Source organism: Polypterus senegalus, chromosome 12 (genome assembly GCF_016835505.1).
Source record: "Polypterus senegalus isolate Bchr_013 chromosome 12, ASM1683550v1, whole genome shotgun sequence".
NCBI lineage: Eukaryota > Metazoa > Chordata > Cladistia > Polypteriformes > Polypteridae > Polypterus > Polypterus senegalus.
Window position 1 is genome coordinate 2,291,092 of NC_053165.1, and position 27,962 is coordinate 2,319,053.

The 27,962-nt window shown below is 56.8% G+C and overlaps 1 protein-coding gene across 2 annotated transcripts; it reads left to right on the forward strand.

The window, feature by feature from the left end:
- The first annotated feature begins 1,253 nt into the window (after nt 1-1,253).
- On the forward strand, nt 1,254-27,962 carry LOC120541638 (testis-expressed protein 264-like). Of its 2 annotated transcripts, none has more exons than XM_039773450.1 (4): nt 1,254-1,913; nt 9,804-10,025; nt 22,163-22,352; nt 27,417-27,962. In XM_039773450.1, the coding sequence occupies exons 1-4, from the start codon at nt 1,656-1,658 to the stop codon at nt 27,734-27,736; spliced, it is 990 nt and encodes a 329-aa protein (XP_039629384.1). In that variant the 5' UTR covers nt 1,254-1,655; the 3' UTR covers nt 27,737-27,962. The 2 variants fall into 2 exon arrangements, with proteins under 2 accessions (XP_039629384.1, XP_039629385.1); XM_039773451.1 differs by having other exon boundaries at nt 1,256-1,913; nt 22,163-22,328.

Below are 27,962 nucleotides of genomic sequence, written 5' to 3' on the forward strand. Positions count from 1 at the left end.
CAAACCTACCTTTGACTTTACTGGAGATCGGCCACCGGGTCAAAATGTCGAGTGTCTGTCTTTAAAAAGCATGAAAATATCTGAATGTGTACAGGACACGACACACAAAGCCTGGACTGTCCAGTCAAACGCCTTGCAGAGCAGGGACTGAGCGGCGATGAAGCCAACGTCTGTGGCCCACCCCAGCATCCTCCAGTAGAACGCAGCCGTCCTCCCGGGACTGAGGAGGTGCAGCTGCTGTGACGTTGGTCTCTTTAAAGACCTCAAAGGTTACGCACGGTTACTTGTCACACTTGTTTAAGTGCTTTATGGTGGGCACATCCTGTCTGGACTGAAATGTGAGTCCCCCAGAACAAACTCGTTCAATATGCCATCAGAAGAGCTCGCTCTCTGGCTGCGGTGGTCCTGTGCCCGGCTTTGACCTTTTCAGACCAGTCGGGGCGTCAGCCCTTCACTCCTCATAAATCCACGTGGACTCGGACGGACAGACAGACAGACAGACACACCAGAGACCGACACATAAAGCGCTTCTTTCTGTGAGACACACGGAGGCAAGCAACTGGTGATTTGTGGGCACCGTGTTTTGTTTTTCTGCTCCATTGTTCATCCCCAATCTTTAGCGTTTTTGCCTTCATCAACCGCCATTTTGGATCTCTGACTTTCTGCTTATTTGAATCGATTTGCCTTACGGTTTGAAGGACTTCGAGTGATGAGCCAAAGTGACTCAACAGCCTGGTGCATGGAAAAGGAGGGACAAACAAGGACAGACAGATGGACTGCACAGGACCCACACAGACAGTTGGAAAGGCAGAGGGAGAACCAAAAGATCACAAAGTACAAAAAAAAAACGAAATTGCCACACCGGTGAGGTTCTTGAAACACCAACGCCAACCCGCCAGTCCACAGAGACTCTCCGTGCCTGCTCCCACGTCTGGCACTGGGGTATTTTACCAAAGGGCACACTGACACTGGGCAACAGCTGCTCACGATGGGCACAATAGGAGTGTGTCCCCCACCAGCCCAGCCATCTCGGGTGCGAGCACTGGGTGATGCCCCAGTGGTTCTGCGGCCGCGGGCACACGTTTGACCAGATGGGTGCCTGCCGGCTTGGGTGGGCATCCTAGCACTGCTGCGCAGCGGAACCCAAGATAAAGAGCGGGGGGCGGGGGACGGGGGGTGGAGACCGACAGTCACCTTCGCAAGCGCCCGCCCACACGCACAGGTGACGCCGGCGAAGGCACGCAGCAGCCGACGCGACAGGCGCCGCCCCCTTCAGCTGACAGCCCGGCAACGCAGCACGCCGGACGGCACCACGTGTCGAGCGTGGAGGGAGAGCTCGAGCGCGGGACGAACAAACCGCAGGCTCGGCGGCCAACACCGCAGACTGCCGCCGAAGCTCTCCGGAGCCCACGAAGCCCCTGTGCCAGCGGCGGCAGAACGAACGAACGAGCGGGTCGGGCGCGGCGTGGGAGGCCGTCCTTGGCTAACAACCCCCCCCTTACCGGCACCGCCCGGCTCGCTCCGCCGCGCCCGAGCAGACAGGAAGCCGCGCGGCGTGTGGCGGTGTTTGGGGAAGTAAGTGGCGGACTCTCGAAGACGAGCGGAGGGACATCCTGCGGTCGGCGCGTCTTCAGCGGCCCTCCCCGGCTCGCAGCATGTCGGACCTGCTCCTGCTGGCGCTCATCTCCCTGCTGCTGGCGGCTCTGCTGGCGTCGGTCCTGGGACTCGCCGTCTACTCCGGGCTGGGCGCCGAGGTCGCCATCCGGACGGGGTCGCCGCCCGTCAAGAGCATCACCGTGGCCTACAAGTTCCGCCGGGGGCCCTACAAGGAGTGCGGAGCGCTGTTCACGGAGAGCTGCAGCATCGGCCCGCGACTCCGCTCCATCGGTGTCTTCTATGACGACCCCAAACAGGTAGGCACCCGGGGGCTGGCTAGCAGATGCCATTGTCAAGTTGGTCAAAACACAACACCGGTGTCGTCAAGGGGGGGCGCGCTAACGGGACGACAAACGGGCACAGAGCCCCCAAGGAGAACACGCTGCACCCAGGAGGCCTGCGGGGCGTGTGGTTTGAGCTGAGATTATGCCAGGCAGTGGACCCGCTGGCCCTCCTTGGCACTGGGCACATGTTTGGCCAGGGGCCTCAGAGAAACCTGCCAGACTTGAAATGGACCTGGCATGGGCATTCACTGATGAGCTGGCACCCTGTGCGCAGGCCAGAAAGGGGTTGAATGAATGGATGGGTGGGCTGGCGTTGGCACAGGTGTTTTGAGGCGGGTGTATGGACAACACTGAAGTGCCACACTGTGTGGAGATGCCCGTGCTAAGCCACAGAGGGTCATGGCTGTGGCCATCCTGTGGGGTCAACATCTCCAAAAGTGCCATTGTGTGCAGGGAATTAACTGGCAGAAAAGCCCCTGCTGGCCGTCCACTTTGAGGTCAACACCCCCCAATAAGCAAAGCCAGTGAGACCCCCCTGAGCAACTGTGGCTCAGGACCATTGAGTGGCGGTGCCAGTCGGTCATAAAGTGCGGAAAGTAGAGAGATCTCGGGGCACAAGTCCGCCTGATATGTCGAGTGGCAGTGCTGGGTGGCATCACTTGCAGTAGTGCCAGTGAAGAGTGAAGCACACGTGAAAGGCATTGAGGGGAATGCCAAGGCATGTGGCCACTCGGGGACTCCGTCTGCAGCTTGTTGGGCCACCTGATGGCTGACCTGGCCTGCCCACTTCAGAAGTGACATGGCTCCCTATTTCGGCTCTGCCAGGGTGGGCTGCAGTGGCCTTGAATTCTGTCCGACGATGTCCTGCTTTGTTTTGGACCGTTAACAGAACTCCTCGAGCAGGGGGCCTAAATAGGACACACGGTCTCACTAACGTAACTGAGTGTGGCTTAGGCATGTGGCCCAGCACGTTGGTGACCCGCATCAGCTTGATGAGAGCAGGCGGTACCAGCCATGCCACGTGAACCCTGCCAGGCTCGTCCGAGCACGCTGGTGTTGTCGGTGCCATGAAAGCGTGACGTGTGCGGCCCATCTCGGGTTAGGGGTAGCCTCGTGGGGGTCTCTAAGCTGCACACGTGTGGGATGGAGTTTTTGTGCCCCTGCCATAGATTCACATGCCACCTGGGGCAAAACACCTACGCATTGGAATTGTCTTGAAATGACCGAAGGGGGCTTTTACGTGGCACCCACCAACAATACAATTTCAAGCAAACAAACCTGGAAGAGCCGCGACATCCTCACCGATGTGTGCCAATATTTGTACAGACAGATTGGCTCTGGAGTGGGCACTGCCCTGCTGGCAGTTTTGGCACAGAGGAGCCCCGCCTTGAAGCTCTGGGTGAGTCAGGATTGTCATCTGACCGCGTGACACTGGGGGCCGAGGAGGGCCCCTTGGAGGTCTGCTGGGACTCTGAGTCACTTGGGTGGCCCGTCTGCTGGCCTTTGTGACGCTGCTGTCGTCCCCACACCGATAGGGCCGTTTCTTTTTGAGTTGGACCACCGTAACTGAGTGCTTGAGCCGAGCCCATGCCAGTCCCGCTGACTGCCAAAGGGGGCTTTGCTACTCACACTCATTCAATGCCAATGCCCGTAGTCCAGAATGTGCTGTGGTGGCCAAGATCATGAGCTTCAGTCCCCACCTGTGGCTCAGAACAGACGGTGGCACTTGGGTTCTCATCTTGTAAGTCACCTTGGATAAAGTCACCAGCCAAATGGGGGCAAATATGTGGGGGCTTAACCTGAGCTGGCACCCTGGCATGACACCGCCTCTGGACTAGTGTGGGAGTTGGGCAGCTAGGGGGGCATCAAATGGGGACCCGACTAATGTTTTATGAATTTGACGCAGTCCCTCCTGCCCTTCAGATGCCCGTCCCCTCCTTTGTTCTCCTCAGAGTCCCCGGTATGTCAGCAGGCTGGGTGGTCCATATGCCATCATTTATACCCAGAATGCCATGTCTGGTTCCTGCCAGCCTGCTGCTCATTTGCAGCCCGTGACACGGTGGCCCCTTTCTGGTGTGCTTACCATTCGGCTCTTCCAGTAGCCTGGCACAGCCACGGGCACAGTCGTGACAGGTTCTGGGTTGTGGCATCATTGCCTCTTGTGAAGTTCAGGTGGGTTTGTTGCTTATTATTGTACCCCCAGAGCGAGTTTACGAATGCCCCCATTATTGTTGCTTGGCCAGCGGGTGGACGTTTCTCAGTCGGCCGTCTTGAACTTTATTGTGTCGTGTGCCCGATTGCTCCTCTTCTTTTTACTCGGTGGCAGCCTTCACCCGAGGGGGCTTGTTAAAAGTCAGCCACCCGATGGGAGTTAAGCGTTTGTGGTGGCCAAACCCACCCAGTAGTGCCATCGGCACGGAGAGGGCAGAAGTGAGAGGCCTTGGGCATGCGTCGGCCCGGTGGGGTGGCAGGTGTCCCATGGTGGGTTTTTAATTTCTGGTATTGTTGTTTATTGTGTGTGTGAGTTACGGGGTCCCAGCGGCATTCTGATTCTCATGGGTGCCACCGTCTTTGTTGCTCGTGTGGTTGTCCCCACGAGATGACTCGAGGTCGCGACCTGTGACGTCACTGAGACCCACGCAGCTGCCAAATCCTCCCTTCATACCAACCTCCTCTCAGAGGAAACCGCCAGGGGGGCAAGGTGGGCTCTGATGGGCAGCCCTCCCGACTCTGAGGCCCAGGACGAGTGGTCAGACCTTGCAGAAGACTGTGACTGTGGCCCAAATGTAGCATCGGTGACAAAAGGTGTGACAAAGGACATTTTTTACGTTCCAGCACAAGGAGTGGCAGCAGATGACTTGAGGAGGTGTCACTACTTAGGGGGCAGTACCTGTGTGGCATCATGTAAGGTGGCGCTACTCCCGTCTTAAACCTGCGTCACGGGGTCTCACCGATTTTGTAGCCGTCTTTTAGATAATGGTGGACTGTCACAGTGTCCCCTGTGGCCATTAATCATGCAGTGAGCCACGACAGCCCAGGAGCCTGGCATGGTCTCCATCACGGCAGGACGTTGCTGGTAAAACGCAGTGCCACTCGTGCACTTGGATGGCGCTGTCTTGTGTCTTTTGAGGTTGTACGCTCATCTTGGGCCCGTTTGTTTGTTCTCGGACCCCCTCAGCTGCCTGGCCCACTGAGCAGCGCCATTACAATTCAGCCCCGTGCCAGGACGTCACTGGGTCATGGTGCCCTCGGCCGCCAGTCCAAAGGGGGTCCGCTTGCCTGATGTCTCGTGTGTGTTGTACGGTGACACGATGGAAAAGACGGATGAGCCTGCGGTTGAACCCGGCAAAGCTAGGAGCCGCCCGTAGAGTTCCCGGTGACTCGGGCCGCACGTCACTTCACGAGACTTTAGATGTTTGAAACTGTGCTGAGGAGATGTGACACGAGTCGTGGCCGCCATCGGCCGAAGGTCACGTGACAGGACGCCGGTCCAACCCCCTCGTTTTGGCTCTCGCTCATTCCGTCCAATCAGGATGCGACGTTTGTCCGCGATTCTGCTCGGTGCTTTGGTTCTCATTCAGCTCTCCTTGATGTGCCAGGCAAGTCATGCAGTTGACGCAGACGCCATGCCAACCTTTAAGAAGATGTGGGGACCAAACAGCGGGCGCCAGCGGACTGCGTGACCTCCTTCTTTGCCCTTCACCTCCCACGGCATTCATTTATCACAGTACGAGTGGCAAAGTCGGCCGCCTGATCACGTGGGCCATCGTGTCGGCCATCGTGTCTGCCACCTGCTGACTGACCTCTCCCGTCTCCTCTGCTAGAGCCACAAAAAGAGCAGTTGCCAGTCGTGTCCACTGGGGGGCAATCTTACTCCATTAGTGGACCCCTTGGTGTGTTTTGTGTTGCGTTTCTTTGGGGCTCGATGCCATTTAGAAAACCTGGGTGGTGATTAACTTGAAAGAATGCATGGCATTTCAGGCAAGTTGCCACGTCTGCCACCGAACCTCTGTCAGCCTCCCAGTGGCCTCCTCCTCCTCCATTCAGTGCCCACTGGGGGCTGTTTACCCCCACTGGCACTTTGATGTTGGCTTCATTTAAAGTCATGCCAGTCATCTGTCTTTTGTGCCCTGGCTAACTTTTTATTGTTTGTTTGTTTACTCTTTTGTTGGCATTTTACAGCAAAGTCCGGAGTGTCTGGGCACATGTGGCACGGCCTTTCTGGCTAACATCTGCAGTACCTGAGTTAGTCACCGGGTGGCAGCAGAGCCCCAGAGGTCTGTGTAAAATTGAAAAGCCGAGCAGGTGGCACTTGAGGGAGACCATGGGGGTCTCGACCTGTGAGTCTGCACCTGGGCATCTGTCAGGAGAAGCCATCCTAGAAGGCGACATATGTGAGCCAGGTGGATGTGGGCGATTTGGGACTCGGCACCCCGTCGGGCACCGTGGGCATTTAGTGGAGGCATCCCAAAGCTCAGGCCAGACAATGGACAGGTGTGTTTGATCAGACATCAGGACCCCCCACAGCCCCCAGAAGTGTCTGCCAGGCTTCTGAGGGTTAGGGCATAGGATGGTGGTAATGCCAGGGACCTGCCAGCACTTGACCAGCTGAAAGCATCAAGCGCAAGTGCAGTGTGTCGCCTTGTGAGTGTCCTGGTGGTCTGACAGCCCCGTTAAAGTCCACCTCTGCGGAGAACCTCACCTGTCACCTGCTCAAACATTCGACCGAGAAGAGGACGCTGGCACCGTTACAGGACACCTGAGCCTTCTGGTTTCTTCTTTTCAGCCCCACTTGAGATGGGTGATGCCAATCTAGCAGGCACCGCCATTATTGGCTGTATGTCCAGGCTCCCTCAGATTGTGATGAAGTTTCCCAGAGCAGATGGCCCTTGCATCATGAGTACAGCCCATGTGGGCAGGTGCCCAGCTGCAGATAGTGCCCACTGCTTGGGTCTCGTGGATGTTCTCTGCCACAGGAGGAGCTCTGGGTGGGGAAAGTCCTTGGGTGCCTCACCCCGGAAGATCAGGCCTGTTGGGGCTGGGAACTGGTGTGGTGCTGAGGGGGTCGCCTGCTGCCTGGCACTCCTCGGGTCCCACTTTGAGGCCAGCCATCCGGGTGGGCACGTGGAATGTCTCATCTCTGTGGCATGATGATCGTCTTCCTCTGCTGTCGGGGGAGCTGCATCAACTTGGCATTTCCAGGGCTGGCCAGGTCTCTGTAGGTGGGCACACCTTTGTTTGGTCTGGTCGCCCTGACGGGGAGTAGCTGTTGCTGTGGCGGACTGGCATGCACGCTGGTACTGTGAGTGCTGTGCGGAGTGGTGGCGTTTTTCCCAGTTTATTGCGGGGTCCTACTCTGGTCAGTGCTTACATGGACTGGGTGGTGGGCAGAGTCATGGGGTCCAGCGGCTGGGGGGCATCTGTTGGTGATCTTCATGGACGCTCTGATGGGGGCTTGCGAGGGTCCTGATAAACACCAAGAGCCAGGCCTTTAGTGACCTCTTGGGCACGGCCATCAGCAGGGGGTCTGCCATTCATGTGACATTCATGTGACTCAGTTGACAGATTGGGAGAGCACGGGGGGGTCATGAGGTCACTGGTGAGGGGGTGTGTGGCACAAAAGGCTCTTCAGAGTCCTGGTGCCCCCTGTTTGCCAGACGTGGACACTATGCAGTGACCCGCGCTGAAGACCGTGTGACTTTGCACTGTGAAGGTGAGGGGGCATCGGTTACAGCCACGTGGCGCGACTCCCTGAGGGTGGTCTGAGTGGCTGGACCAGGCCAGTGGGCAGATAGAGGGCCGGTGTGACTGGACTGCGTGTCTGCCAAGCAGGGTCCCGATTGGTGGGTGCGTCAACACGCTGTGCCAGTGCGGGCTCCCCAACCTGACCTGAGCCTCCCAACAGGAAGCTGGTGTCACAATCAAGAAGAAGACTGGACTGGCATCCTGTCCCTGATATCGGCGGGCACAGGGTGATGTGAGGCCTAGAGTTGGACACGGAGTTGATTCCGAAGCCCAAAGTGGTGGCCGGTTGAGTACAGGTGTCTTGTGTGCCCGCAGCTAGTGGCAAGGGAGTGGGGTGGGGCTTGAAGGGAAGCTTAATGGAGCGGTGCCACGTGGTTGAGACAGATGCCCACCGTCAGAGTCCTGGGTTCAAATTCTTTTTTTGTTGTCCTTCCTTTTGCTTGATAGGTTGACTGGTGCCCCACAGTGGACTGGCATCCAGACTGGACTGACCCACTCCTGCCTCCTTTATGTATTTCTTTGCTGCCCTTGGTGTTCATGGCAGCAGCTGCCCGTGGGCTGCTCAGGTTGAGACATCGAGAGATGCCAGAGAAGAGCAAAACGACGGTGGTGAGTCACCCAGTTCATTCAAGGCCGCTGGCACTGAATGGACGGAGACGGACCACCGGAGCGCTTGGCATTTGTAGTACAGCTGTGCGGTGCCCTGTTGGGGGGCAGGGGGGGTTCTTCTCCCATAATTCACTGCATTTTATTTAAACTTGTAGGCACAAATTGTCACCCGGCCTCGTGCGGACCACCATTTCGCAGACCCCTTAGTCCAAGTGCCCCCACTGGTGAAGTGGGTGGAGCGGAGTTCTTTTTTGGATTTCTCAGTTGTGTTTTGCTGCTGGTGCCCTTTTGTCGTGCGGGCTTGTCGTGGCATTTTGTTCTCTGAAATGCTGGAGCCGCTTATTAGCTGTGAAATGAACCGAAATTGGGCTGCGCCCGCCTGGCATAACTGGTTTGTTCCCTAGAGGGTCGTTTGAGATGGCAGATCGAGAGGAAGGGGAAAGCAATTAGAGTGCCAGAGTCGAGAGGGTAGTGCCAGCGTGGTGGAGAGCCATCTGCCGGCAGCTTGTCGTGTGATGACAGTGGCACGTTCCTTTAGAATTCCGCTTGTTTTTAATGGGCTTCCAAACTCGGAGACGCGCCAGCTGTCCACAAATGCGTGCCGAGCGTCGTGCCACTCGTCTGGTTTGATTGAGATTTCACTTTTTAATGTTTGATGCAATCCGAAGGGCTTTGAAAGCGAGTCCCCGTACGCGCAGGCCTCGGGCTCTCCCGGTGGCACTGGCATGGGCACCAGAGGTAGCCAGCTCTGGATTGACTGCTTTCAGATCACCATGGAGGGTAGGGGGCGATCTTGAGCTGTCCCCATTGTTAAAAGCAATAAGGGAACAATAAAACAATGGAGTGACGCAGAGCTGTGCCCACTGGCCTCCAAGTGCTAAAGGGGCACCAGGCTAGAGCTCTGCCTAATGGTACCCGAGCCCTCTGGTGTCACAGGGCCGGACGGGGGACAACTCAAAGTGTGCTGCTGAAAGAGGCTCCGCCCACAGGGTTTCCTCTTAAAGTGTTGCCCCCACCAGTTCTGCCACATCGGGGGTCCCGTCGTTTCTGCTCCTTTATTACAACAACACATAAAATACTGAACTGGGCAGGCCTGGCAGAGACGAGACGAGATGAGAAAGTAAAACGAAGCAACGCGTGGCATCATCGTGGGCTCCGCAGCACAAGGTAGTGATTGGTGGGTAGATTGTGACGGGCACAGCTCCACGTGGGGGTTCCGTCTGCTCTGATGTCTTGTGGAGACCCTTGGGCACCGGTCATTGGCACGTCCCTCCGTGACGGATGCTATGCTGCCTCGTCGATGTCACTGGGCGTGTTCACCGAGTCGCTGACGGCAGCCCTCGCAGGATTGTCAAGTGTAGCCTCGTAGAGGGCACGTGTGGCACCTGCGCCATTGGTTCGTTGTTCCCTTTTCCTGCTGGTCCACCATGTGTCCCTTCTGAGGTTTCCAGGCCCCACTTGGCATCACGTGGGTTGAGGCTGAAAACTGTGCTCTTGTGTTTTTGACAGGTGCCCGCGGAGAAATGCCGCTACATTGTGGGCAGCATATTAAGCGAAGGAGAGGAGATGCCCTCTGACGAGTTGGTGCGGCTCTACGAGAAGTTTGGCTTCAAGATGTTCTCCTTCCCCGAGGTCACCCACGTCGTCATGACGGCCTTCCCCTTCCGGACGTTCCTGTCGCTCTACCTGGCCATTCGCCGAGTGTATCCCGCTCTGGAGGGCTACATCAAGGTAAGCAGTGTCTCACGGTGGGTGAGCGGGACGGCCTGTGCCATGGCGGTGCCCCTGCTGGGCCTCTGGTTTGTGGTGGATGAGCCTCTGCGGCTCCTGTGCTCAGTTCAAAGGGGGCAGCTGAGTGGCATCAAGCGCCCGCTCCTCTTCGAATGCGAGGACCTCGTAGCAAGCGTGAGATATGCCCAGCTTACAGCAGACTGGCAGAGACGCGATGGCACGCCCTTCCTTTATTCACTTTGCTGACGTTCACCCGCAGCCATTTGGTTTCGTCTCCATCTCCACCACGTCATCGCTGATCATGTGACAGGGCATTGCCTCATCAGTGTGCCACGTCCCTGCAGCGCCCAGGACCCGGTGGTACTGCCCACATACTGATGAGGACAGACCGTCTTTGACGGTGACTCTCTACCACGTCTGTGCCCTGTGACTGGCCCTCGGCTCCGTTCGCCAGCCTCAATGTTTGCCGCGCTGTTTTGTGACCGTTTGTTTGTCACAGCGGTACTCGTGGGCAGGCTGTGATTCTGAGGGGACGTCAGCGTCACTTGGTGCAGCACCCTCACACTGGGGCAGCCACTTTGCTTTGGCACCAGTCAAGGTGGCAGAGTGGGCCGCTGGCATTGAGCTTTTGTTCATTGAGGTTCGCCAGTAAAGTGCAGATGCCCCTCGTTGTGCCTTCAGTCTGTCTTCATGGCTTCAGTGGCCATCAGGCCAGCGTCCCGTGGTGACGTTTACCGAAGCCCACCAGTCTTTTGTGTCATTTGATGCGAGGGTCCAGCAATGGCGCTCTGCGACTCCAGAGACGAGATGCCACTTCATGGCACAGGTGCACCACTCCCAGCGAGCGCTTGTGCCCTAGGAGGCGGTCCCAGGAAGGCCTTCTGGCGCAGCAGAGTGACACTCTAATTGTCACTGCACTTTAATTATGGCCTTGTTCCTCTCGGGTGGCAGCCCTGCTGGAGATGATCTTTCCAAATGACGCGTTGCTTTAGTCTGGCTGTGCCATCTGTGCTGGATTTGAGAAGCTGCGGCGTGGCATTGATTTCTTGAGAGTAAACAGGTTAAGTGCCAGGCTGGCCTCCCCTGCACCGCGAGCTCTGAAGGCAGGATGGCCAGTCTGCTGTAGGAGAGCTGCCAGGGCGGGCTCCCAGTTGTACGGCACCTGTGTAGCCTGTGCCAAGCAAAAGAAACACGCTGGCATCCGAACTGGAGACTTTGTGAGTGGAATGACTGGCAGCTCCAGCTGATCGCAGCCATTCCTGAGCCAGTGTTGTGCCCGTGCAGAGCGCCGTAAGTCAAACGCCACCTCAGCGGACCCCGTGCTCATCTGAGGCTGGCTAGAGCTGTGCCAGCCAGCCAGCGCCCCTCTAAGAACTGCGTCCTGTCGATTTTAATATGCAGCCGGAGCGCCCACTTCTTGATGAATTCTGCACCTGCCCGGCCCAACGTGCCGCTGAATTAATGAGACCCTCGTTGGCTTGTGCCCAGAATGTCAATGTGGCGACCTTTGCGAGTCACCCGAGAGACGCGCTTTGACGCTGCAGGATCAGAGTGGCCATTGTCCTCTTTGCGCCATCCTCTCCGTCTCGTCTGGCGGGTTGCTCAGCACTGAACGATGAAGGTGATGCCAGCTGTCTAACCCAAATAACCCTTCAAGTGCCACGGTCTGATGTTCCTGACTGGTACCGTCCGTCAACCCCACACTGCTCTGTGACCACTGAACGTGCTGCGGCTCAATGCCAGTCTCCGTGAAAACTGACATGATGCACACGTTTGGTGCCATGCGAGGTGCCCGGCCAGGTTCTGGCGCGCCATCTGGGTTTGGTTCTGGTACCCAGTCTTACTCAGATAGGCTCTGCCCTATTTGAGACTGAATTAAATGAAGCAGGGTGGTAGATAGGAGTGATGCCACCCTGTCATTTCGTATTTGACCAGTCGATAAGCATTGCACAGCGTGGCATGCATGGGTGACGCCGAGAGCGTAATGGATGCCAGGGCGGGTCCAGATGAGGGCGTCACACTTATGCCAGGCCACATTACGGCATGGATCAGCTCCGGAGCTGGAGCGTCTTTTGGCCACCATCTGCAGGGCGGCACAAGATGGCAGCCCATGTCTTTGGGAAGTCTGAGGTGGCAGGACAGCTTGGCATCTGCGGGACACAGAGTCCTGGGCTGTCACCGTGCCATATACACTTGACCCGATTATCAGGCGTTTTTAATGGGCGAGCCTTCTGTGTTGGTGTGCCACCCTTTGCCTTTTCACTCATGCTGTGTGTTCGCCGACAGCTTTTATTAAAATGCCACTTGAAGCGACTGCTGCCACCTCACCGTCTGTGCATTAATGTGAACTCCTTTAAAATTGAAATCCATCTGCGAAGGATCCCGAGAGGTGCCACACTGAGCCACGCAAATGGCGTCTTGACCCAGGGTCTCCTGGCGGCCGCCAACTCATTAAAAGGGACGAATCTGTTTGATGCGCCAGGGAAGAGAGCGATGGCATCCTCGCTGCTTGCGTGTGGTGGCTCTGAGTGGGCGGAATTGCGATTTCTCATTTTATTTCTGTCACTGCTGGCTAATGAATGACAGACTTGCCAGGACCTGGCACTGCCTGATGACACGGGGATGTCTCGTGAGAGGTGAGACTCGAGTGGCACGGCGACGTGTGGAGGTCACCGTGTCGGCGAAGGCAGCAAGTCAGTCTCGGTCGTTAAAAAATAATTACAGCAATTAGGGAGCGAAACGGCGGATGTGCAGTCGGGCCACCGCCACGCCAACCGATAAAATGAGAGACGAGTCACTGCTGACAGAGTGACGGGTGGCACCGCAAAGCTTCACGCTGGCAAAAGGTGGTGGACAAACCGGGCATCTTTAGGACCCCAAGTGCTTGGCACCTTGAAGGAATTTGAAGTCATGCTGCTCTTGAGCCCGAGTCTCCAGTCAGTCCGTGTGTATCCTAGCCGTGGCGCGGTGGGCACGCTCGCTGTGTCTGCCAATCACCCGTCGCTGTGTATTTACCGAGCCGCGCCGTAGCATTAGAGCTGTGGACACAGCAAAGGGCATTAAAGGTCGGCGGCATTAACAAACACGCTTCGCAAATCTGTGCCTACGCCGTGACCTTTCCTTCTGCCCGCCCCTCCCGTCGCGGGCTGCCTGCTAATTGGCCGGCCCGTCACGTTCACCCTCTCCCCCGGCTAATGAGGCCTGCTGGGACAGCTAGGGGCCCGGAACGGAGCGGAGACCCTCAGGCCTTTGCTTCTCATTACTGAGTGGTCCCGACGCGGCAGGGTTAATGGCCGCCCAGGCGTGCCCGGGCACCTTGGACCGTCTCGTGACCTTGAGCCCCCCCGTCGGTGTGTTCGGCCCACTCTTGCAGGGTCCATGAATAATAAAAGCAGAGCTTATCAATATTGCATTGGAGCAGCGGAGCGTCTGCCACAACCTTATTAACCCGCGGATGCGGCGCCCGGCGTGTTTGTACAGCGTTTTGATTCATGGCATGAATTATGAATATGGGAGGTGAGGCTGGCGAGGTGCCAATGCGGACAAGGGGGCTTCCTCTTGTCACTTTGGCGTGTGGGCATACAGTAGGTAGCGGAATGGATGGCGAGCCTTCTGCTCCGTGCCAGCTTATACTCGTGTTGGCAGCCAAATGCAAGTGTGATTCACAACTCGAGGAGACAGTGGGGTGCTGGACCCCCTGATTAGCTCCATCTTTGGGGTCCCAGAACATAAGTTTGAAAAGCCTGTTGAGGTGCCCCTTGCTGGTTTGTGACACAAAGAGCCCCCTTAGCCGCCCCACTTAGCTGACTGGAGTGGCAGGTGGCACTGGCGAGGTTCTCTGCCAATGAAAAAGTCCGATGTGACAAAATGTCAACCCAGGGATTCGCCACCGTTGACGCGTTGGCAGTGCTGTGGCGAGGGGCTTGGCTGACGTCTGGCTGTGCGTCATTAAAAGGGGGTGACGTTGTGTCATGTGATCAGTCAGTGCCCCCCCGATTGGCACAGGGCTCCTCTGTCAAATAGTATGAAATAAACGATAGTCCAAGTAAAGAAATCTAGATTGGCACATTTGCCTCAGGCCTGTTGTCAGGGGGTCCTGTTGACAGTGCCCACGCTCGGGTGGGTCACCATGTGCTTGGCTTTTAGGATATTTACTACTATTGTTTTATTGGACCCCCAACGCCAGCACGCACAGGTCATGCCTCCTTCAGAGTTGGCTGGGTGGTGAAGCCCCCCAGTGGTCAGGTGGGTCGACTTGTGTGGCTACTCAGAGGGGCTCACTTGAGCTCGCCACAGACTCTGATTGGCCGCTCGGCACTGACCCAGAGAGTGGGCCCGTAGTCATGTGTGGTAGTTGGCAGGGGGCACTCATACCATCTCCCGGAGACCCTCGGGGCCATTAGAGGGAGCCATCTGAGGTCGCGGTTGTGTCCCTTCTGGTTAGGTTTTGGGTTTGGCGGTCCGACGAGGGTTCAACCAGCTGGTCCTCGACCCGCACGTCAGACGAGCCCCCCGCACTCCGATTGTGGGAGGTGAGCAGGGTGTGCCATGAGGTGTGGCAGTAGAGGGCGTGACCTGCTCCTTTTGGGGTTTCAGCTGCCTTCGCCGTGCCCTTTCTGTTTCGGTGGTCTTCGCTTTATCCCCCGCTGTTACTCGCTCGCTCGTTTGCCCCTGTCGTCCCTGCTCGGCCAGCTTTTCACAGACTGGGATGGCATTTCATGTCACAGGATGTCCTGGCATGTGCAGCCCCTGAAGATGAAGTGGACGCTGGGCCCCAGACGAGCTCTCGAAGTCGGTGACGCCAGCCGGACCCTCGAGCAGGTTGTTGAGTTCTGGTGGGCCTTGGTTAGCAGTGCCCGCTGCCGTGCCCCGAGGACAGCGAGACCCTGCAGTGCCACGACAGACAGAGCCGATGGGGGACTTGTGTTTCATGAACTGGCGTAGTCAGCGGGAGGAGCACAGGGAGAGTTTGACAGGTTGGTGGTCCCAGTGCCGCCCCTCCTCTCCGCTGTAACTCATCAGAATTTCTGTCACACACTTGAAATCGATGGGCGAATCGCTCGGGGGGTCTCGTAATTGATGCGCGCCTGGCACTTGGCTGTCGAAGTGTAAATATGGCTTTTGAGACGCGGTAAATGTTACATTTGAATAGGAAATAGAATGGCAAGGAGGTGCCTCCAGCTGGCACACAGGCCGTGCCAGGCCAGTCTGGGGCCACTAGCCTGAGAGGCACTTCCTTGGGGACGTTAATCTGCCATAATCGCTTGGTGACACCGCTGTGTCATCCCAGGAGCCCCGGGGCTGCGGACCACCATTGACGAGATTCACTCCTGAGGTGGGCCCAGACGCAGCCCGCCAGAGAGGATGGCACAGAGTCGAGGGCCACGTCTGTCGCGTGGCGCCGTGCTCTGGCCGTGTGTGTGTGTGTGTGCGTGTGTGTCGAGAGCGAGTCGGGTACACGGCAGGCTGGGAAGTGTTTGAGAGGCGGCGCCGAGGTGTAAATTGTATCGAACGCCACGAGAGACGAGGTGCCAATGAAGCGGCTTCACATCTGCCGTTGCCAAGCGATGATTTTTCTCCTTTTCTCGAATATCGACTTGGCCTGCTGTTGGTTTACCGCTATGGCCGGCAGAGGCTTCTGGGATTGCGTGTCATGGCGTCAGAATCGTCACTTATGCTGCCATCAGTTAACATCTGGAAATTGGGTAGGGGCCAAGTGACGGGCACCGTCTTGTTACAAGAACAGCCAGCCAACATGACGGTCCTGAAGCCTCGCCAAGGCAATTTGAGTTGCCACTCGCCAGCCAGTCATGTGCAGTGTAGGGAATGCCACCTCGAGTGTCACAGCCACACACTGTCCTCACACACGTCCTCCTGCTGCTCTGCTGGTTGCATGTACATAAACTGGCACGGCATGCCCAAGGGCACTTCAGCTTCATCCTTTGGTTTTTCAAGTGCTATGCCATGGTGCCACCCTAGCCAGTTTTAGTGCCAAAGCTTGGCTTTTAAGTTCCAGCTAAAGCCCTCAATTGCAGTGGCATCGTGTCGAGTGCCACGTGGCTCCAAGTGAACGTCATCAGGTTCTGTTTTGTTGGCCAACTTATGCCTACCCGGCTTGTCCAGGTAACGTCACCCCTGTGCAATCTGAGTGGCTCTGTGGCACATGATAACCCCTTGACTGTCCATATACTGTATAAGGGTGAGCGGGTCCTCATGCCAGCGCTCCATGTCTGTAGATGTCTCCCTGGTGCCAGTGATGCCACCATAGCGACTCGTAAACCAAGTGGCTCCTTAAGACATCAGGTTGGCACCCGTAGGGCTGATCAGGGTGGCCAAAACGTTTTGACAAAACTTCAGCTCCCTGCCCGGGGTAGCCTGCAGCTCAGCTTCTTACGGGGAGCGCAAGCCCTGCGGTGGCCTGGCAAGCCCTCCAGGATCGGTGCCTAGCCAGGGTAAGCAGTGGGTGGCACAAATCTGAACGGGAGGAGTGAAAGGCTACCGGGTGGGGGCAGCAAGACATGGGGTGGCGATTAGCAATGGAGGGTGAAGGCAGGCAGACAGACAGTAGGGGGCATTGACGGGCACCGTACATAGAGAGCCAGCTGTGACTTCAAGTGCCCCCAGCGACTATCCTGGCATGTTTGGTGGTTTTTGCATTGCTCGGTGCCCATCATGGCAGTTCAGCCCCCTCCTGCCCGCCAGTCGTGACGTCTTTCTGTTGGTGGGTTGTCACCGAGCCGAGAGTTGGACACGAGTGCCATGTCTGAACTTGTCTGGGCGAGGGGACCTTTGGCTAAAATCGCCCGTCTAAATTTACGATTTGCAATTTGCACTTCTCAAGGTGCCAATTAGAGTAAAGCAATTAAAAAAGGCTCAAGTCTCGGCTTGTCGGACCACAATGCACTGCGGTGACGCGGCGGTTTGTCACCCGCCGTCACTCATCTGGTCATCGGCCACCGACGTGCGCCGCAGCCATCGCAGGCTTTGAGTTTGCTTTGCCCACTCGAGATGGGCCTGTTCGGGCACCACACTCTGACCGGACGCACAGATGGTCATCAAATCCCGCCCATGCCAAGGAGGCTTACATCATAAAAAGGTGGGCTTACTGTCACCCACAGAGGTGGACCCACTCCACGGCGGTCCGAGTGAACTGAACTGTTCTGGAAGATGCTGGGCATCGGTAGCGTTTGTGGAATCTGTCCAGCAAGTCACAGATGGCACACTCGAGTGACGGTGGACTCAGCAGGGCACAGGCCACTGAAGCGGACTGGGAAATGCCATGCAGACGGAAAGGCAAGGCAGTGCGTTAAGGAGGGTGGGCGGCATTTCGAGTAAATCTTGCTTGGCACGGCTGGAGCCCGCTGGCAGCTTGACAGCACAAGCATCTGTGCCAGTCTGAGTCAGGAAGCGGGAAGAATGTTATGATGCAAAGAGGAAGTCAGTGTGCCATGTGATGGGGTGCTGCTGTGCCACCCATTTGGAGTCCTGGCTGTCGGCTCAGTCAGGGAGCAGTTGTGCCCATTGCTTTGGCCAGTGCCACCAGTCAAGGGCACAAAGTTACTTAGAAAAGAAAGCAGCTGAATGGCAGCAAGTGCAGTGTGCCACACCAAGATGAGCTTCATGTGGGCGACTGTGGGGCAGGGCCTGGTGCCACTCTGTCTTCTGGTTTGGACTTGTGAGGTGGCATCTGTGCCCACCACGTCACCTTGTTGACAGTCCTGCTTGGTTCCAGGTGTACGTCGTGAGTGTCTTGTCTTTGCTCCTCCGAGGGCCATCGCCGAGTGCTGTGCTTGTTGGCCGTGGTGGGCACACACCCTTGTCTGTTTTGCATTCACACGACAGTTCAGGCGCCCATGGGGGTCACAGTCTGCCCAGTAAAGTGTGCGGGTGTCGACGCCGCAGGGGCATCAGTTTGGTAGCAGACAGTCTGGCGTCAGGTGTGGCACGCAAAGGGCAGACTGGTGCCGCCCCGGGACTTTTGTGGAGGGTGGAGATGGCGAGGCACTTGGCAGAGCCCTGGAATGAGCAGCGTTGGCCCTTCGTCTCGCCTGCCAGACCTCCCAGTGGTGCCACGACAGGACACAGCCAAGATGGTGGGACGTGAAGACCACTTATGTGACAGGTGCGAGGTGACGGTGGCTTGTTGCACGCTGAGGGCGCACAGTGCAGGGGTCTGCGGGGGGCTGTTGTGCTGCCCACAGTGCTTGTAACTGGCCAGAATTCATCCTCTAAAATCCAGGTGATGGGCATTGTGCCCGCTCCCATTGTGGCCACCGCTGCACTAAGTGGAGGTCATTTGGCGCTGGCATGTGCCCACATGTACCCACCCCCTTCTCTTTGGACCCCATCTCCATCCTCCTCTTCATCTTTTGTGTGTTCTGGTGGCTCTCATTGGGCATCCATCTGCGAAAGGAACGGTCTCCTAAAGGGCACAGGACCCAAGAATAAGAAAATGAGCCCACGGGCATGAGTGGCAGAGATGGCGGCGTCTGAAGTGAGGAGTCTTCAGCCACTCCATGGCTCTGTTGACCTCCATGGTGTCACACGCCGACGTGGCCTTGTGCCCACAGTGTGACATCCCAGGGTGGACCGACTGACAGTCAAGCAAAATGTAAAGAGGACACAAATGGCTACGAAGACCAACTCTGCCATTGTGTGATGGTGACAAAGGTGACAAAGGCTTAGGTGGCTCAACTTGGCAAGGGGGAGCTGTGCCAGTTAGGCGCCCTGGCGTTGGCCTGCACGCCATTGCTTTCTGAGCAGACATCTGCGCGAGTTTGATTTGTTCTCAAGTTTTTAATTAATTTGGCCACCCTGGAGGGCAGCCTGCTGCTGGGCATTGTGGGACTTGTGCCTATTTGTGGACACGCCATGCATCTCCCAGTGCCGCTCTTTTGGAGTTTGCTGCCAAGTGTAAAAGACCAAGGTGGGCTCACTTAGTTGACCCAAATGCTGCTGTGGGTTCAAGTGTAGAGGTGGTCTGCTGTGCCCACTGATGCCCGCTGCCCTCATTTTAAGGGCTGCCTTTGCTCATCTCCACTGCTAATCACACAAAGGCCTCCATCCCTTACATCAGTTTGGACCTGAATAAGGTGAAGACCCTTCTGGGGAGGCTCCAGCTTCATACCCGCTGCCACTGGGAATGGTCCCTGTGCCCGTTCGGACTCTTCATGTCTTTCTGAAACCGAAGCTGCCCAGCCTTTGCAGGTGGCACTGTCTGCCCAGAGAAGCTCATTTTAATGTCTGTGTGGCCCTCGTGCAGAATGCAGAATGTGACAACAGACTGGCGTTTGGAGAGCCAGGTGGCACTGACTGGCATACAACACCTCAAAGGTGGTTGTGTGATCGTTATGGAGGGTGGTCCCGTGTCCCACCCTCCCCTGAATGGCCACATGTGCCTGTCGCTCAGACACCTGAGCCCAGCTGTCAGTTGGCTTTTCTCAGGGACCCAAATTAGTTTTCCAAGTGGCACCCGAAGGGAGATCTCAGAATTGAACACCTCAGAAGGTGTGAAACGAAGTCTGAGCCGGGGGGCGCTGGGGGGCCGCCGGGCGCCTGGCCTCATTACTGGCTGGACGTGTCAAACTGAGCGTGTGCCTTGGTGACGCAGATGTTGTCACGTGCCTTCGGTCAGTTCTCAAGCTGGCTGAGGCTCCCCCTGGCACTACCACGCCACCCTTACACCCACTAAAATGTCACAATCCGTCCCTCTGAAGCCACTGGATCCAGCAGGGTTTTGCCAGCCCATCGGTGGGCTTTAGTGAAGGGCACACTGCTGCTGCCATTTTTTTTGTCCTCTGCCAGATGTACATGTAGTAGCGCTGCGGTTTGATGCCTTCTGATGCCACTCCGGCTCTGACATGTGAAGTCCCAGGGTGCCACAGCTGGACACTTTTATGTGCCAATCTGTCCTTTGTTTTTTCAGGGGCTCATTAGAGTCGCTGCTGCTCTTATTATCTCTCTTGATGAAGACGTCAAAGTGTCTGCCTGGCAGCGGTGCCAGCCCTGTTCTTCGCCACTCTGTGCCATGACTCAGGGGGTTGTGTTTGCACACACACACTGGCACTGGACAATGCACTGATGATATCCACTCTCCCTTACTGTGAGATCAGGTTGGCGTCGCCAGTTGGACATAGAGGCAGATCAGGACTTGAACCCGTGTCTGGCCAAGGGGCACCAAAGTCGAGATATTTTTTTTTTTTTTTTTAAGGACATCGTTCTCTGCAGACCACCAAACCTCCTCATGGAATGGGCACCATGATCCTTGTTGGATGGTCTCATTGAACCACATGCCCGTGGGCCACCAATGCCATGCTCTTTGGGCTCACACGGTCCTCTCATGTCTGCTGGGCATCTCTCCTGCCATCAGATTCTGCCAGCTGGGTTTACTCTGTTAAGCAGAGTGGAATGCCCCCCCCAGTCTATTGGCTGTCACCCTGGCAGCGCCCATGCTCAGGTAACTCTGCTCCACACCCTCCCTGGATGGACTGGCACTTGGCAGGTTTGATTCTCCAAACTGGACGCCACCTTAGTTAGGCCAAGGGGGTTGAAAGGGGGGCTACACGGAAAGTCCAAAGTAAAATGACTAGGCTGCCACGCATGCTTTGAACCCCTTTCTCCCTAATGCCCACCAGGCCACCCGCCTCTCTCTCATGGTGCCCATCTTTCCCCACTGCCCATGAACTGTCACCCTCTGCTGTCCTCCCTGCCCTGACTTGGGTGTGGACCTTATTGGGTGGTCCTTCACCTGTGTCCCACAGTCAAGGACACCTGTACCTATGCTGCCAGGCGCAATGCCAGGGCTGTCTCTGATCTCGTCTGGTGAGTCAGTGCCTCTGGAATGGTGCCATCTCTCAGGCCACCCGCATGCCCATTCCCTTAAAGGGGCAACCCCATGCTGCCCTCCAGCGGACGGACCAGGGAGTCTGCGCCACTTAAGAGCCCCCCTGTGCCCCAGTTGTTCCTGTGGTGGGTCACAGAGGGTCATCTTGCCATCCTGTTGGCCCCTTTGCCCCTAGAGTTGCTCCACTGGGACAAAGGACGACCCTTGACTTCAGTATGGGGACTTGTGTTAAGATGTCCCGCGCCATTCAAGGATGAGAAGTGACCACCGGGCACGTGCCCCTTTGGAGAGCCTGGCACACAAAGGGTGTTTGGAGATGAGCGCCGCACAGCAGTTGGTCACTCGTGAAAGCTCAGTGTGTGCCCGCCCCCTTACCTGGTCCGGCTCGATGAGGGCACAACGGGCTGATGTTCCGATAGACCCCTGGCAGGGTGGGTGTAACCCTCCAGTATCACTGGCAGCCGCGTGGGCGTCAATGGAAATGTGGCAGGGTCTTAGGCTGCGGTGGAACTCTGCCCCGTTGGCAGCCCACGCCCACACAGCTGCTTTTTTTGCTACAGTGTGACGTGTCCCAAACTGTCCCTTTTGTCACTGAAGCAAAGTGGCTGCCAGTTGCTGCTCTTCAGATCAACTGACTCAATGGTCTGTGGGGTTGGGGATGCAGAGGTGGTCTCGTGGTCCATGTGATTGGCACACAATGTCGTCTCACTTTTACAGCACAACCCCACCACATGGGCAGTGCCAGCCAAGGGGTTCAGTGTCCACCATGATGCACATCTTTGGTCTGCTGGAGCTTTGACCAGGCCCCTTGAGCCTGCCTTCATATCGCTGTTGGCACATGGTGCCCACTGAGCTTGCTTGGGACAGGTGCTCAGTGTGTGATGTGTGTGGCGATGACCAGTTGATGGTGCCACTGCCATACGGGCTGCCCCCTTGGCACCATTATGTTATTTATATTTAAGAAGCACCGGTCTGTGGCCTTAACCTTTTTAAGGGGGCACCCCTTCCACCTGCTGCTGCCATCCTGCACTCCTTCCTTGCTTCCTTTTTGTTTTTACTCGGACTTGAGTGTCTGTGCCACAGTGGCACGGGTGACTTGGCGTGCGCCTCATCGGTGTCCGTGCCGCTCATCTCTGTCACTCTCGTGCCCCTTTCAGGGTTGTTTTGTCACTTTTGGAGCAAAATTGGTTGAAATGAAAGCCCCCAGAGATGGTGACCAGCGACATGTGGGTGGGACGTGTGGGAGGCGCCATCTTCCTAACACTTTTTTTGTTATGTTGTTTTTTTTTTTAAGGAGCGGAAGTTATGTGCCCATCCCTTCCTTGAAATATACCAAGGGGAGCTCATCTATTACGTGTGCCCGCTGGCCAGGCAGGACGACTTTTATGTGCCCGAGGTGAGAGAAGCGGAGAAGCAACTGAAGGACAGCGTGGACGACGACCGACACACTGACATCACAGGTAACGAGTGCCCAGGTTGTCAAGGTAAGCCAGAGGCACTGGTGGTGGTTGCCCATCTTGACCAGCACAGTTACGGGCGTAGACGATGCATTTGCTGATGGTGGCCCCGGACATTGAGGGGTAAGCGGGCGGTCGGGAAGCCGTGAAGAGCGAGAGCAGTTTGTGACTGGCGGCCAAGTGAGGCCCCCTGCTGTTGAAGTGCCAGCAGCACAAGCCTCCGCTGATTTACCAAAGGCGGTGAGAAAGTCGGGCACAGACCTCCACACGGCCTGGGCAGCCTTGCTGTGGACCCCCGGCTCCTCTTAAAGTCTGCCAGTTGGCCTTGACCAACTGTACCAGTTTGGTGGGACTTCCTCCTCATCCCCATGTACTCCATGGTTGGCAGACCCCAAACTTGCCTGGGCACATCTGACTGTGCCATGTGGACGAGGGGCTCTCCTTGCCCTTGCCAGAAGGCTCAGAAAGTTCTTCACGGGCCCTGGAAGGCAAAATGACAAACTGGGCAGCTGCCATCTGCTGCTGGCCTTCATTCGAGGTGCCTGGCGGGGCATTCTGGGTAGCCGATTGCAGCAGACGGACTGGCACGGGCCGAGGCTGCCACGTCTCATTCCCTCGTCAGAGATGACCGGGCTGTGACTTTGAACCCCACCGATTCAGGAGGTCACTTAGCCATCTCCTGGTTTCTCTACAGTTGGCACACAGGGTGACCACCGGTGCCAGGCTGTATTCACGTTGCGATGTGGCGCGCAGCGCAGGGCTTCATGAATAAACACGAGGCCCGGGGTTGGCGTCTGTCTCAGGATGTCGCCTCCAGTTTTGTATCCGTGTCAGGAAGAATCAAGCGAAGCGGCGCCCGCCTTGGGTTCCGCCATTTCTCTGCTTTGGCCACCACGATGGCCTCATTCAATAACACACGGGGTCTCGGGCTATTAAGTGTCACTTTGTTTCAAGTCACTGACTGGTGGTCTGCGCATTTCATTATCCTTGGATTTCCCCTGAGCCCCCTCGTCCTGTCACGTTTGGGTTCCATTTTGTTTACTCTATATAACGGCTGGCAGGTAACGTGAATGACACCGATTACCTCGTCACAGTGCCACCTGTCAGGGGTGGCATATTTTAGGCAGCAGGTGAACAGCCAATTCTGGAGGGGGACAAACTGGGATGGCTGGATGACTGGCCTTGTGCTGTGGGCAGTATCCACTAACAAGGGACAAAGGAAAGACCAGTCAGCAACAGGGTCGTGGGCACACTGGCACCCGCTTGGTTTGACCCCACAGAAGCTGCTGAGAAGGGGGTCCGAACACACCATCAAAAGTGCCAACAGTGGGCCATGGAGCAAAGAAAGAAGGTGGGGTGGGCTGGGCTGGTCTGGGAAATCGTCTGGATGGCCGAGTTCACCCTGGGTGGGCTTCGTGTGCATAACATGAGCAGTGGCCCAGTCTGGGGGTCTTTAGAGCAAAAACAAATTAAGAAGAAAGTGCCAAGGAACCCGCGGAAGGGACTTGCCACGTTTGTGTTTTTGTCCCGCTGCCCGGTGAATTCTAACGATCAGTCGGGGTCTTCCCTGATCTCTTGATGGGTTTAACGCTGCCATACTGGGAGGGGGGAGCAATGCCCCCGTGGTCAGCTCAGCCAGGCAGCATTTCCTGAGTTTATAACTGGAGAGATAGAGGGGGTCTTAGCCAGACCGCCAGCATGGCCAGCTCAGTGCATCCGAGTACTTACGGTGTCACTTGGTCTGATGGACGAGTGACGTCCCAGAATGACGATTGCCAGCGGGACCCCCACGCTAGTCCAAATCCCACAGTATGGCATGATGCCCATAGCAGGACCCAGCGGCGTGGGGTGGGCCCTGGTGGGCGTGTGACTTTGCGAAGCGCGGAGAGATGCCAGGCTTCACGTGCCGCGGCGCCAGGGTGCTTTGCAGCTCCGCGCTTTTCTCTCCGTTTGCTCCAAGACGGAGTTCTTAATGAGGAGCGGACGAAACGGGGGTCATTGGGGCAAGTTACAGCTCCTGCCCGAAACTGGCCCCCCGTGACGTTCAGTGGCACTTGTGGGGTCTGACCAGGAGTGGCGCTTCAGCACGTGGGTACCAGAAGGCTGCTGTGCTCGGGAGACCCTCTGGATTGATGGTTTGGACCAAAGCCCCCCATCACCAAAAAATGAACCCTCGGAAACCCCCCATCAGTGACTGCTGGAAGAAGGGGTCCGCTGTGGCCCCCACCCCTCATCACCAGAACACGCGAGGTCAGATTTGGCACCAGCGCCCCCAGGACTCCATGACGGCACCCTGGATGGAAGCCCCCGATTGCTGATTGAGGTTCTGCTGACCCCAGAAGAATCGGCGTGAAATGAGAGAAAGGGGGCTTATGGGCAACACGTCCCACTCAAGGCACCCAAAAGTGGCAAGCCGACCCTGGATTGCCCACAGCACATTGCAACAGGAGGTCACAGAGCCACATGTGGGCAAGAAGAAGTGGCACAGTGCCGGTGGTGGTGGGCCGGGACCCCAGGGTGTTGGCTGACCTGCTCGTTCCAGGCCTGGCAGTGGGCTTGTGGACCCCCGTAGAACACTGATGGCTTAGTTTGCCTGCTGCCATAGCTGGCTCCTGCCTCCCAAGAGCGCCCCCTTTACCCCAGGTGCACTTGTGAGGTTTCTGTGAACCCCCCCGTAATCGATGGTCGGCCCACCTCTCGTCTGATTTGTTCACCGCATGTTCTTGGCAGGCTGTCGTTGGCACGTCTGAAGTTCACGCCGTCTGTTAAGATGGAACCGAGTTTGAAATCGAAGTTGGCGCCTCTGGCACTCTGCTACGCAGTGGAGGGGAAATCGTAATGACGAGCTTGTGGGGCACTGCTGCTCATCTCGTCCTTCTGGTGCCCCTTGGAGGGAGCGGTGGGTTGGGTGAACACAAATGATGTTCAAGTTGGTGTGCGTGGCAGTTTTGTGGCACCTTTTCAGTTTCCTTCAAGAATGCAAAACACAGAAGAGGAGCCCCCTGGGTCCCTCTGGAATGAAGACCCCAAGTGCTGCCAGTCTGCACAGCCCTCTTTATCAGGCCAGGCCCAAGTTTGGCATGCTAATGGCACCCAGCTTGAACATGCAGGGCAAGGACGGCCGTTAGATGGCATAGCACAAAATGCCAATCCGTGTCGATTTATGAACAGCAGTGGTGGAATACGTGGTGCCCATTTGGCTCCTTGGCCCGCTGATGGCACTCCTGACAGTCGCCTCAGGTTCTCTTTGGGCCTTGATGTGTGTTTAGGCACATCGTCCTGCAGCCCCTCGGCTTGAGCTTACCAATGGTGGGCCGCTCCGAGATTTTAGAGAATAACGCAAAAAGAGACGAAGCGGTGTGCCCTTGGCATGGGTTTGTGCCACTTGCTTTGTCTGCCTCGTGGAGGTTAGAGGCTTCTGTCGGCTGCCTTTTGATGACTGTTTGGGACTCGGTCTACCATGATAGCCAGGCCTGGCAGCACTGACTGTGTGCCCACTAAAGTGGTGTGGAGAGGAATTCAGGGAGCACACAGTTGGCGCCTGTCTATGGAGGGTAACCAACTACTGTGCCCATCGAGTGAAGAACTCAGCCCTACACCCTCCACCCCATCACGTGTTTGGTTTGGCAGGTTGGCACTACACACGGCCCAGACCAACCAGCCTACACACACCCACCACAGGGGGCGCCACACGTGCCTTTGAGAGAGAAACCTCTGTTTGATCTGCTTGACGGGGGGTCCCATGGTCTTCATTTTGACCTTGACCAGCTGGCTGGTTGAGGACCGGGTGCCAAGCAAAGCCTGAGATGGGTCAGCAGGTGGCACAATGTGTACCCGTTACTACTGTAAACCCGTAATGCGCCTCCCAAGCCACTAGAGGGCAGAGAACACCTCAGCTGCCAGAGGCCACAGTGGGCTGTTAAGAAGCAGAATACCAATGGGGGGGCAGCACATGGCGCTGTGCCCCTTCAAAGGCAAGTCTGCACTAAGCCTCCAGCTTATTAGAGGGCACTGTGCCACTGACGCTTCCCGGCTAGGGGGGCTCTTTAAGGTTCTTGAAGGTTTAAAGGACACCTGAAGCCACAAGGGTCCACAAAGGAGAAGGACCTCCGATCCTGGAAGACATGCAAGTCTAAGGGGGTAGCAGATGGGCAGAGCCTGCCCACTGATAGACAAGGGTCAGGGGGCAGGCAGCAGGTGTGCATTTTGACCCCATTTTCTGTAGCCATTGACGCAGTAGATGCTCCAGGGGGACTCATGTGGAGTCGAGGGGCCGCATGTGGAGGCATTTGACAAATGTGTTAATAAGCCACCGTGCCGGATGAGTCGAGAGGGCGCGTGTGGAGGCGGGCAGCGGGCGGGCAGGCGCTTGCTCTTTTGTTCCTTCAGGCCTTTCAGATGCGAGTCGTGTCCAAGTGGGCAACTCCTCCAAGATAATCACATATCATTTAGACATCAGCGCCAGCTGAGCAAGATGGCAGACTGTGCAGCAGGGCATCTCAGATGGCACTTAGCCCGGCCCTACTAGGCTTCTACTGCTCTTTGGGTTTGGTCGCATGGCAGAGGCCGCAAACAGGGCAGTCAACTATGAGGGCATTTGGATTAGAAGGCAATGCCAGTCCAGCTCTCGGTTTTACATGTGGGGGCAGCAGTGCACATTCCAGCTGCCCACCTCGTGGCCCCATGAAGCTCAGGCTGGTCGGGTGTCTCCGGCCCCCCACTAGTGCTGTCCCTACATTGAATGGAAAGGCCTACAGTGGACATGCCAAGCCCAAAAGGAGAGATGGCAACCTATGCCAGTCCACTCCCCTCTGTGTTCATCACGCTAACTTCATGCAGCGGGCAGGGATTTGAAGGTGGCGCTGTCAGACGCTGGCCCCCTTCACCTCAACGATATTAACGACGTAACTAAAGAATAAAAACAGCGGCGTCCACAAATCGTCGCACCGTGTGCCAGTAACGAGCGATGTCCCCAGGGTGGGTGACGAGGAATGAGCGTGGCCGAGGGCGCCTGCTGCTGGTCACAGGGTGACATGAGGGTTTTGCGCCCAACTCCATTTTTTCTTCTTCTTCTCTCTTTGTCTCCCGAAGGTGGCGATTCGGCGAGTGACACGAGTTCCTTTGACCGAGATGCTGCTTCCGACAGCCGGGGGTCCTCGCTGGCGACATCGGTGGCCTCTTCCATGACACCTCTGGTGAGTTACCGGGAGCAGGAGGATGGAGACAACTTCAGTGACAAGAGTGACAAGGGCTCGAGTGACTCGGCGGCCAGCGGCTCCTCTTTCGAAGAGCTGGACCTCGAGGGAGTCGACGATGGGAAGGACGTCGTGCCATCTGACCGAGAGTTGGTGAAGCACAAGGACGGCCCGCTGGAGTTGAAAGAGTCAAGTGCTGCCACCGGCGAGGAGTAGAGTAGCAGGGTGGCATCGGGCACAAAGGGACCACCGATGACAGGAGTTTCAGTAGTCTTAGCGTGTTGTGGTCTCCGGACCGCAGGAGTGGCGCAGCGTTGGCATTCTGTGTCCGCGTTTGTCCTTTTTGTCATTTTCCCTCGTCACTGAATGTTTGATGGTGTCGCCGTCGTCCACATCCCCCTCATTTGATCTCTGGTTCTCAATTAAAAGTGGTTTGCTGTTG